The sequence below is a fragment of the Pteropus vampyrus genome, unplaced genomic scaffold (genome assembly GCF_000151845.1).
Source record: "Pteropus vampyrus isolate Shadow unplaced genomic scaffold, Pvam_2.0 Scaffold24, whole genome shotgun sequence".
NCBI lineage: Eukaryota > Metazoa > Chordata > Mammalia > Chiroptera > Pteropodidae > Pteropus > Pteropus vampyrus.
In genome coordinates, this window is record NW_011888805.1 from 11,289,541 (window position 1) to 11,301,506 (window position 11,966).

At 37.0% G+C, this 11,966-nt stretch overlaps 1 protein-coding gene across 5 annotated transcripts in view; it reads right to left on the reverse strand.

The window, feature by feature from the left end:
- The window catches only part of MYB (MYB proto-oncogene, transcription factor), a 31,632-nt gene extending 19,748 nt beyond the window's left edge, over positions 1-11,884 (reverse strand). Inside the window, exons 1-8 of one of the 5 annotated variants that reach the window (XM_011356180.2) lie at positions 11,500-11,884; positions 8,841-8,958; positions 6,961-7,032; positions 5,392-5,484; positions 4,920-5,140; positions 2,980-3,214; positions 1,821-1,901; positions 1,258-1,362 (exon numbers count right to left, since the gene is read on the reverse strand). In XM_011356180.2, coding sequence (XP_011354482.1) covers positions 1,258-1,362; positions 1,821-1,901; positions 2,980-3,214; positions 4,920-5,140; positions 5,392-5,484; positions 6,961-7,032; positions 8,841-8,921 — 888 coding nt within the window. In that variant the 5' untranslated portion in view covers positions 8,922-8,958; positions 11,500-11,884. The other 4 variants (XM_011356182.2, XM_011356181.2, XM_023528396.1 and 1 more) reach the window with 4 other exon arrangements.
- Between the last annotated feature and the right edge of the window lie 82 nt (positions 11,885-11,966).

Here is an 11,966-nt window from a genome sequence, read left to right on the forward strand (position 1 = left end):
CTTAGCAATGAAGTTGCACAAGGTATCAGATGCTGTTAGAGGAAAGATAAAAGCAGTTGCATCATCCAAAACTTGCGCCTATAAAACAGTTGTCAAGATGTTTCCTTTTATCAATGCAAGACCCTGCTTTTTAAGGTCATTTCATAAAACGGTACAGTTTGTCACCTACATGATTAACTTAATTGTCATCATTTTGTTAAAAATGCAAATAGAGGGACTATGTTAAAAAGCACAACTCTCATGCAGTGTCTTAAAAATCTACTTTAATATTATTTCCAAGAGGATCATAAATGTTTGCCGTGAATTAAGAATTCTCCTATTCTCTTTCTAACTTACAAAAAAGCTGGAGAATTTAAGAGTTAGTTGCTTTTATCTGCGTATCTTCTTGTTGCTTCTATGCCTTCCTAATGCTAAGGACTGCACCGATGCAGTGAAGGGCTGCCAAATCGGCGTGGTCAGGAAAGCAGAAGAGCAAGTTAACAGAAGTCTCCTTTCAGCATGACCATGCAACAGGAGAAATTGCAAAACAAAGTTAAAAAGTGGTCCAACTAACATAAGCACATAATCATTTCATTATTTAACCAAAAAAAAAAAAAAAAAAAAAAATTTACTCCTAAGAATACCTACTATGTATCACATCTCTTTTAGTCTCTTGGCTGGTTAACTACATAGGTTACAAAGTGCAAGCTGCTTTCCCAGTTTGCTGCCCAATCACTATAAAAGATGTCAGAATTCAGTAATGGTCTGCACAGCTTTCATACATGCAAACGAAAGAGAGCAGCTAATGTTATTGTGGAGAGATTATATATATCTTTTTCACATGTATACGTTGAACATGCATCAAATCACGTTTGAAATTATAAAGTATGAAAATTTAGGTTAAGAAAAATAACAGACAAAAATTAAATAGGCACCACAGAAATATAAAACTTTATAAAAAATGCATAATTTCATTCATTTTATCTCTGCTAGTCTTTGAATTGATTACAGTCCTTCTGAAAAAAAATCAGTGATGACCATCACAAGTAGATGTTGAATTTCTACTGCAACACAAAAGGACTACTTCCAATTTAGTCAACATTCTGATACCAATGGTGTTTTCTTACCAACAACTTCTTGTCTTTAAATATTACGAACAGATATATAGAGTCTTGATCCCATAATATTTAGAAAAGAAGGGAAAAGATACAGAAGAGCACCAGGGTAAAACTGCTACCCCCTGCCCCCCACCATTCAAGCACATGGTGACATTCTTACTGGTAGAGCCTGCTGTCCTTTGAGCTCATTCTCAGTCGACATTAGGAGCAACTCTAATTCTTTAATTCGCTTTTCTTTGTCAGGGTCTTCATCATTATAGTGTCTCTGAAATTAAAAGTTAAGGGAGACAAAAAGACAAGGGCCTTATTGGAAGCTGTAAATGCAATGATTGTGGCCTGTAGTCACACGAAGGACCACGTAGCCCAAAGAGCCTTGGCATGAAACCAATGCCTACTGAATCTGGCCACTGTAGGAATCTTCATGAATGTTATTCTAGATGTAAGGGAGTGATGTGAAATCTGAGGCTAGAGTGGATGCTGACTGGTGAGTAGTTCCAACTTGTAATATTGGAGAATCGGAATTCCTAAGGAAACTCACACAGGAAGAAAGGTTGGTAGATGGCTGCCTGGAGCTCCACCCATCTCTCCACTCTTCCCTTCTCTTTTAACTTCAGTAGGTCAGGTGAAAATAAGTGTTTAGATGAAAGAAATAGAGCATTTCTTAAAAAGGCTGCCTTACCTAGACGATAAGTTTACTATGAAATGACCTTACAGTGACCTTACCTGAATGGCTGCAGCAGCCGGCTGAGGGACGTTGACTATATTGACATGTAACGCTACAGGATATGGGACATGGCTGGAGACCTAGACAAAAAGCAAAACAAAGGCCAAGTCATTCATGGTGAAATAAATTTAAAGTGCTCACCAATCCTGACAGGAAGTATTCCTTAATTAAAGAAAAACACAATGAAAAATAAATCTAAACTACACTCATGAAAGTATGAAAGGAGTTTTGATAGGAAAAACTAATGGTACTAGCTGTTTATAAAAAAGATATATTTCTCTGGGAATAATATGGGTTTTAGTAAATAGCACAGAACCTCTTATGACAGTTCATTCACCTAAGATCTTTCTGGAAAGTCTGTAGTCAAATAATACGTGGAACAGGGAGAAAAGAGTAAAAACTATTTACAATATGTTTTGCATATAATTTGCATATGAACTCTGCATTCTTGCATAAATAAGTTTCATCATTTATTATTGTTAATTTTAAGATTACAGTTTCTTGATTTTTTTTCTCATTATTCTTCTCTTTCTACTCACTAGGAATATTTCTTTCCCTTAGTAGAAATATCGAGAAATGAAGAAGGAATCACAGTGACCCAAGGAGGATAAAAAGAGACACCAGAGAATTGTGTCATGTAACTGCTCCTGACTCAGAGTACGAAGGTAAACACTTACAGAATAAATAAATTAAGAAATTTTTGCTCGATCACTACCACAATGGAGCTTATAATTTTCTGCTGAATATTAATGTCAAAATATATCCTCTTTAAATGTAATATTACATTCACTTTCATTTTGGGAGAGAGAAATATTAAACTGCAGCTGCATCCCCATTCCTCCATTCCTCTTCAGCAGGGTCTTGTTAAGTGAGTTTACATTAAAAAACCAACTTCAAATTATATTTGAAGCGGCGTTAGAATCGAACAACTTGGATGCCAGTCTGCACTGTCTCTATGAGTTGCGTTACCCTGGACAAATCATTTAATGCCCTTGTTTCCGGAAACATGTCAGGAACGCCGATACCTACCCTTATCTGATTGATTGTGATCCTGTTCATAAAAACTCTCTGAAAAGTATGCGGCTGCAAGAGATTATCATTAACTGGAACTAAAATAACCATCTCTCTCCTTAAATGAAATTCTCAGGAGTGGCTTACATTTTGTGCTTCAGAAATGTGGTAATAGGAATAGTCATTGTTCACTGAGGGCTGGCCAGTAGGAGGGAGCTGAGCTGAAGGCAGAGCATGAGCAAAACCCATCAAGTGACTGTTCTTCTGGAAACTTGTGGCCACTGTTGGCTGGCTGGCTTTGGAAGACTCCTGCAGATAACCTTCCTGTTCGACCTTCCGACGCATTGTAGAATTCCAGTGGTTCTTGATAGCATTATCAGTTCTGCACAGAAATATATCACATACAAATTTTACAAACAAAAAATTTCAATTCAGATTAGAGTTAATTGACAGAAAACTGTTTCTAACAGAGACCTTTTCTTTTGGTCCACTAATAGTGTCTTTAATTGTTTCAGTCTTCTCTAACCTTCCAAAAGCATGTTCCCCCTATTACCTATTAAAAATCCATAGATTTCTCATAATTGCATAATATGAAATTGTAGCTTTCTATACATTTTGAAATCCTTTAATCATTTTGTTTCCTTGATAAAAGAGTATTTTCAGTATAATAACCCTTCATGTTTATTCTGACTACTCATGGTATAAGACTCTAATACACCTTAAGTTCCAGCCATCTTACAAAGTCACTCCTATGAGTGTGGCTTAGACAGGCCTACACCACAATAGGCACTCAATGAAGTTTGGTGAATGATAATGAGGCTGCTGTCACCTCACTGTCCTCCCTTTTTCTCGAATAGTACTAGCCAGAAATTTTGAGTGAAAAAAAAACCCCCCTCTTTTGAAAACTACTTCACATTGTTCCCTAACTAGACAGAGGTGAGAATGGAAAATGGGATCCAGAAAGGAAAGATGCTAACTCCCAATATATTTACATGTTTTCAAACTGCAAAGCATTTTCACTGAAGTCTTTCAATTTCAGGAAAACAGTTTCTCAATTCAAAGAAAAAAAAAACGTTTTAAGCCTCCCTTTTACTATTTCGATGGGGATGGGGAATGTATGCTAAAGAAAGAGGAAGTTCAACGCCCCTTAAATTTTTAGAATAATCAACAGCATATCCTCTCAGACCATATGGGAGAAAAGGTCTCCTTTTATCAACCTTTTGAATTCTCTAAGCTTATGCAGAGTCACAAGGGAGGAAATGCTTTAGCACCTCACAAGAGAACATGACATAAACCATTAGAGCCATGGTCATCACTGAAGTGACCCTTTTTCCACTTTTGGTTTGTAAAGCTCAAGAACAAAAATATTTTAAATATTTTCTATCTTAAGTTATTTTTTTTTACGTAAGCTTTTATAAAAAAGTATCTTCCAAATTAAACAAAATCTGTTTTAACTGTTTAAGTAGAGAAGTGGACAAAATGAGCTTCTATACATATCCCTTATAATGAGGCTATTTTTGTGCCTTCATTAAAAAGAAAGCATAACACTAACATTATTTAAGAACCTGGAAGCAGTATGATAATTCTATAAATACACTATTTCTTTCTTCGAGAGAAGAAAATTAAGCCAGTGGTATAACGATAAGCTGGTATCAGACAAATGGTAGCTGAATTCCTTCTGGTCACTTAACCAGCTACATGAACTCAGGCCAGAGACAAACTGTCTCAGTTTCCTTCTAGGTATTTTGAGTTTTATAGTTTATAAAGTGCTTCGACATTCATTTTACTTGATACTAACACTGGCTCTGTGAAGTAGTTTATTACTCATTTTAAAAATTAAAAAAAAAAATTGAGGCTGAGGAAAATTCAATGACGTGGTCCAAGGCTCATTGTTGGGTGGATTCTGGAAGTACTCAACCAGATAAAGTCTAAGCTATCTTCTGGTTCTAAAAGCTATGGATCTGCTTTATCTAATGAAACACTTATGATCAATGGAATGTGATTCACTCACCATACACTTAAAACAGATCGTTCAATACCCACTCCCTCATTCTTCCCAATCAATATATTTTTTGACATATTATTACCGTCCAGGCAGTAGCTTTGCGATTTCTGCCCATCTGTTCCCCAGTCTCTTGTGTGCCTGGTAAATAATTCTGTCTTCCTCTTCTGTCCAGGAGGTTTTCTTAACTTCTGGATTCAAGTGGTTATGCCACCTCTCCCTACATTGTTTTCCAATTCTCCCCTTTAAGTGCTTGGCAATAACAGACCAACGTTTCGGACCGTATTTCTGTACAAGCTCTATCACCTTCAGATAAACACACAAAAATAATCTATATTTTAATGTTATGTAATGAGTTAGTGTAATCATTCTTCAATGTAACAAGATCTTTAGAAAATTTCTAAAAATCTGCTTTCATTCATTGGAAATATGGGAATAGAGTTCTCTACTTCCTGTTTGCATACTTTACCTGTTTCCTCAAGTAAGGAAACATTCAACAAAGATGTTTAGGGAATATTCTTAACTGTTATTTGCATACCAATGAAGACCAAACTTACTCTCTGATCTTCTTCTTTGGTCCAAGGACCCTTGATGAGCTCAGGATTTAATACTTTCTGCCATCGGTGCTGGCACTGTACATCTGTTCGATTCTAGACAGATAAGATAAAGTATGCATTATCATATAGATATGTTGTGGTAAGTGCAAATGAAGACTTTGGTATATATAAATAATATAAGTCATACAGAGATAATATTCAGTGAACATAATCAAGCACATTCTAGGGTATGTTTGGAGAGCCCGGCTATCCCCCATTATTTAAGGCTAAAGAACATATAAAGTTGCATCTAAAATTAGGAGCTTTGTCTTCTGAGGGCAAATGTCCTGCCATGTGAACAAAAGGACCATCATAGTGTACATATGGCTGTCAATTTAACTTAACCTTAACCTTAGTCTGTTGCATGTGTAAGTGCCTACAAGGACTAAGGCTAAGCCTTGCTAGAGATTCTATATTAAGGTCAGGCTTTTATGAGAATCCACTCTAAATGACTCCCATTGAAACTAAGACACTTGCTTCAATTTAGGACCCCAAGTGTTACTACTGCAGAATAAAGATGAGTAAAGATAGGCCCTACCTTATAAGAGTTTGTAATCTTATAAGAAGGAAAAGATAAACATATATTAACTAATAGAAGGCATAATTTGATTCATATGAAAGAAGAAACCAAAGTGAAATGATATTGAGATGGGAAATCAAATTCCTCCTTAGGATGAGAAATTGTTTCCTTAGGAAGAGGCTAGAAAAGCTCTTGATAAGGACTTTGAAGGACATGAAGCAACATCACCAGGACAAAAGCCCAGAGGAGGGAAAGCAGAAATGAATTCAACTAAACCTGCTTACAGAGAGGAAGTAGGAAACAGAACTGGAGCTGTACGTCGGAGCCGTATGGGAGGGCCCTTGTGTGCCAGGTCAAGGCAGCGCACTTAATTTGTGAGACTAAGTCACTGTTGTTAATTTTGAAAAGACACGGTACGGCTGCATTTTAGGAAGCTCCATCTGCCAATGGATGGAAAAGTAGAAAGCTACAAGTAGGGAAGATAGTTAGGAAGCCATTATAATCATCCACAGAGTGAAGGGGGCTGGACCTGTGAACAGAGAATGAAAAGAAGGGACTGATGACAAAGGAATTCCCAAATCCTTAGTCACTGCTTGAATGTAAGGGATGGGGAGTGAAATAAGTCTAAAAGGACTCTAAACTTTTAAACTGAGGTTATCAAAAGTATGGCTATTAAAAAAATAGAAAATTTCAAAGAAGCTGACTTGGGGGAAAAATGATAAGTTTAGTCATCTACCATGTAACAAATCATCAAAATGCTAATTTATATTATCCTAATAAATGGAAAGATAAAATAAGAAGCAGATATTTTTTAAATGCCATAAAAGTGTTTTAACAATCTATTTAGAAACCCCAATTATATGCATTACAATATACATTATATGTTAGTTCTCTTCCTATTTCTTATATATGAGCAAATATGTAATGTCTTAATATCCTCTCCTAGAATATCTTATTTAAATCTTTGGGAGGAAATTTACTTTTACAGAAAGAAAAAATGACTAACTTACCGGGAGATAATTGGCAATAACTTTCCAGTCATCTGTTCCATTCTGTTCCACCAGCTTCTTTAGTTTTTCATCCTAAGACATTTAAAGGTAATCCTAGGATATCAGTCACTTACTATATAATTCTATTTAAGTTAGAGTAAAAGAGAACCAATCCAATAATCCAATCCAGAAAAAAAAACTCTCAAAAATATCCAAATACAACACATGTTAATGTAATATACAGGTTTAGAGCATAGATTTATTTAGAGTCAGACAGACCAGAGTCTGAATCTTGACTCAGCCACTGATTAGTTGTTTAAGCTCAGGTATATCATTTTGCTTTTCTGTACCTTAGAATTGTTATCTATACAATGGGAATGCTAATGTCAACAGGGTTATTGGAGTTACATGAAGTAACTATGCAAAACTGTTAGCTTAATGCCTGGCTCACTGAACGATTGATATATAGTAACTGTTAAAAGTTTTACTCTGTGAAAAAAAGAAATGAACTCCAATATTAGATTCAATAGACATTTATCTCTGGCAACAGATAGGATCTTGAGTAAGAAATAGTTCAATCTCTATTCTAACTTTTAGTTTGTTCAACCTCTTTCATATAAAATATTGAAGACAACTTTTGTTAATTAAACTTGAAGGCATGTATGATGTAAGAAAATCATTTAGTTTTTGTACTAATATAATTTAAATAAGGCCAAACTTAGAACATAAAAGACACTGAACATCAGGAAAAATCTTTTAGTTCACAGTGTCTTTCTAAACATGTTTCTAGAAGTGAAGAACCCTCCTATTTTTTGCAAAGATAACTTTCAAACACAAGTGAGTCCCTGGTACAACACAGACATAGGAATTAAGAAACCAGTGTTAACAACAGAACTTCTGTATCTTTAAGAACTGACCATTCAAGTCACAATCTCCATGGATAAAATATGCATTTCCTATGGCCCTCACTGGGAATCCTACCTGCCTATCAATAGGAGCTCTGGTTTAAGTGAAGTAGAGTGGAATGAAAGTGAGGAAAAGTCATTACCATTAATTCTAACATAAAATCAAAAATCAGTTGCAAAATTTTTGAAACTTAAAAGAAAAAGAAATGTTCTCCATACATTAATAATTTTTCTCCTTAAATTTTTTCATTGTTACAAAGGTCAAGCTTTTGATAAGCTTGCAAAAAAAGAAAGATGAGAAGCAAGTTATTTCCATCCATTATTGACTGCTTTTAGAATAGACATTCATGTACATGGCTCTGTGAAATATTATAGATCAAGAATGTTAAATGAATCCAATTATAACAAGACAAGTTCTCTGAGTGTTTTGTTTTATTCTTTTGTTTGTTTTGTTTTTGGAAACAGCAATTCATTCATTTGTTCAGGGAACACCTGTTAATATCTCACTTTGTGTCAAGCAATTCTGAGTTCAAGGAATACAAAAATGAACAGGCGTGTTGCCCTGCCCTCAGTAGACTTAAAGTCTAGTTATAGCAACAGTAAGTAAGAACATGGATTCAATGATTGGGGGACACATCTAACCTGTCTGGGGAAGCCAGGATGGCTTCACAGAAGAGGTGATATCTCCACAAGTAATGAAGAAGTAGTAAGACATTGTAGGGTAAGAGGCAAGAACAGAATAGGCAGAAGGAAACACAGATGAAGCATAAAGTAGGGAAAGGACATTTAAAGAACTACAAAGAAGTTGGGAAATGGATGATACAGTGTACATGTTGGGGAACATGAGAGGTAAGCATGCTGCACAGGCAGGCTAGGGTAACATTTCAAAGAGCCTACTAATGAATTTGAGCACCTCTCGTTTAGTTGATTTTTTTTGTTTTTCATAAATTGATACATTCTAGGTTTCTTCCGCATTTTAGTAACATAATTAGTTACCTCTTCCCTGGTCCACCTAGTTTTTCCCAAGTGACGCTTTCCAGACTTAGGAAGCAGCCCATCATAGTCATGGTCACACATTTCAATGTCTTCATCATCCTCGTCACTACTGTATATGCTGCAGAAATAAAAAATGGGCAGATGTGGACTGAAACAAGAAGATTTAAACTACTGAACTGCAAAACTTAAACAAAAACTCCTCTAGAATCTTTGAAAACTTACACAAGATTGTTTTCAGCATTCTGTTGTGCTATTATTGTACACTGGTTCTACTGTTATTGGTATCCAACAGATACGGCAAAGGACTTGGCACTTTCTTATTGCTCTGCATGTTTAAACCTGTTGTTACTGTTAGACCAGTGACAAGTTACACATTTGGCAACTTTCCAACCAATGAAGGTTTAAGTTTAAGACAATGTTAAGGACAATAAGAGGAACGAGAGCCCATGTCCTTAGTATAAGTACACACTCAAAATCTTTGGCCTACGTCACATCATTCACATAATATTTCCCAAATAAAATAGATAATTCAATTATATTATTCCAATGGAACTGGAGTCTTATTAAAAGAAAAAAATTCAGGAAGTAATTCACTCAACAATATACTTATAATTCATTCTTTAAAGATTAGAAGATTAAGAGAATCTAAAAGGAAAGGACTTAAAAACCTGAGGATGAGACCATCAAGTGGTCAAACTGTTTTATAAATAACATTAATATCAAACAGTTCAACACTCCAGGTCAGGTTGATCCGACTTGTGGCCATGTTTATAATACTCAGTTTCTAGAGTAACTAAGTAAATAATTAGGCCATTTGACAGTCAAAATCTTGTTTTTTCTACCTCTGACTGAATGGTACTTGAAATATCTTAAAATGGACCTATTTCAAAACTGAGAGATTCCCCAGATGGGTTTAGAAAGAGCTCATTACTGTTTTCACAAGAGCTTTTTCTTTTACCAAGTTGACCAAAACTATGAATTGTGATGGCTTCTGAAGTAACTCTATACTTAATGTTGATTAATTATATACTGAATAGATGAGAGTAATTTTACAGCCACAGTTTACTTTTAGTTATAATTTTACTCATAAAATCAAGATGAGGGAAAATTATACTATCTTAGAAACTTTGCTAAAATTTATCATTGTAATATTGAGAAATTCATAAAACTGACACCAATAAAAGTAATGATATAAAACAATATAATGCAACTTATTATTTAAAATATATTTTTATATTCATATCAGAGTTATCTTCCCAAACTAAATTACAAGTATATATTACCTACCTTTTACAAGTCTGCTTGACTTATAAAAATGCTTACTAAAATCCTGAATTTGAGGTTCTTGTAATTTAAAACTATTATTGTGGGCAATAATCTAAAGGTCCAGGATGCATGGTGACAAGTAAGTTGTGATCCAAATTGTCAACATAAAAAAGGCATTAATCCGTATTTATAATCTATAACCATTTCTTTCATGTAGTGTCTGTCTTTTCAGACAAGAGCCTAATCCTGTTCTGAAGTGTCAGCAAAGGGCTCTAAACAACTTCTGATCAACAATTACGGTTGTTTCCCTTTAATAAAAAACACAAGCATCATAAGGTGAAAAATATGTTATTATGAGCCCAGAGCTGTAGGTCAGCATCTTTTTAAAGGTTCACAGAGAAATCCTTGGAAAGCCCCCACATGAAGTGGCACCCTTGTGAAATATCAGGAATACCGAGAAAACCAGAGTAATCTGAAAGAGGAGTCATAGATTCAACTCAACTTAACTTTTTAGGTTTGCCTATATCTGGAGATTACATCTTCAGAACTGAGGAGTACATTTTCCAAACTAGTAACTGGGCACCTCTTGGAAACCGCTCAATATCTAAGGAACAAGCGACATATTCAGCCGCCCATAGAGGGCAGCCAACATCAAGTGAGAGAGAACAGGCATCAAATAGGACCAGGGTTCTGGAGGCAAAGGTGCCAGTCCTAGTTCTGCCTCCGCCTAGCTGCGTGACTTGGACAAATCACTTCCTCTCTTTCAGGACCTCAGTTCCTTGCGTATACATAAGAGCTTAGATTCTATTTCTAAGGTACTTTCCATTGCTAATAAATGATGATTCCATGTCTTCTGTACCTCTTAAAAATTAAGCACGGAAGCAGAGACGTGCAAAAGTAATGTCTAAGGGGAAACGTGGGGTGTGGCTTTTGCAGGTCCTGAAGGGCCATGAGGAGAGCAGGGCAAGCCAAGGGTTGCTCACACAGCTCCTGAGTCCATCAACAGGCTACGCAAGGGGGCTCGCCTTTGAGATTTGCATGCTATTTCCTTATTCCAAGTTGTGCCTGTCGCCTAAGTAGCATGATTAATTTCTACTAAGGACCTGAAATAACTTTTCCTTTATGGGCTTTGACAAGATCTCAGACCCAACAGTCAGAGAACTTTCAAAGGCTGATTTCAGGCTTGATGCACTCGACTCCCCCACCTGCTAGACCTGGTGTGGTTACAAAAGTACAACTATGAATATTACATTCTGTCAAGGAAACAAACCGTGCAAAGAAACGAAAAAAGAAAAGAGGTGTTGGGGGTTGGGAAGAGGGAGGGGAGCGGGAGGAAGTGCCTTGTGGCTGCTACAGTGATTCTAGAAAAGAGGTTCAGACTCATTTAGCTGACCTGGTTAATAATCCCTGCCGAGTTGACTCTTCGCCTGCAAGAAACGGCTTTGAGCCCGCAGCCGGGTTTCTCTTCCCCCTGAGGCAGGTTCAAGGCTCCCGCCCCTCCAGGCCGCCTCCCCTCTCCGCTACCTGGGAGCTACAGAGAACCTGCGCGGCCCCGCCCCGCGCGGACAGCGGAGAGCTCCGCGCGGATACTGCACCGCGCCTCTTCCCAGCACCCCTTCCTTCTCCACCTTCTACCAGTTTCTGCTCCCAGAAAAAATAGGTGACCGTGGCTCTACTGTTAAGTCCCCAAAGCGAAGGTGAAACCACTGAAGAAGCAGCACCCCCGCCCCGCGCGGCTGGGCCCAGGGCTAAGCGTAGGGAGCCTGCCCCCGCCTAAGTCACCTCCCTTTTTCTCCGGCGGCCAGCCATGCTTTGGTGCTGCTCCCCGCCCGGCCAGGCAGGGGCCTGAGGGTGCTGCCA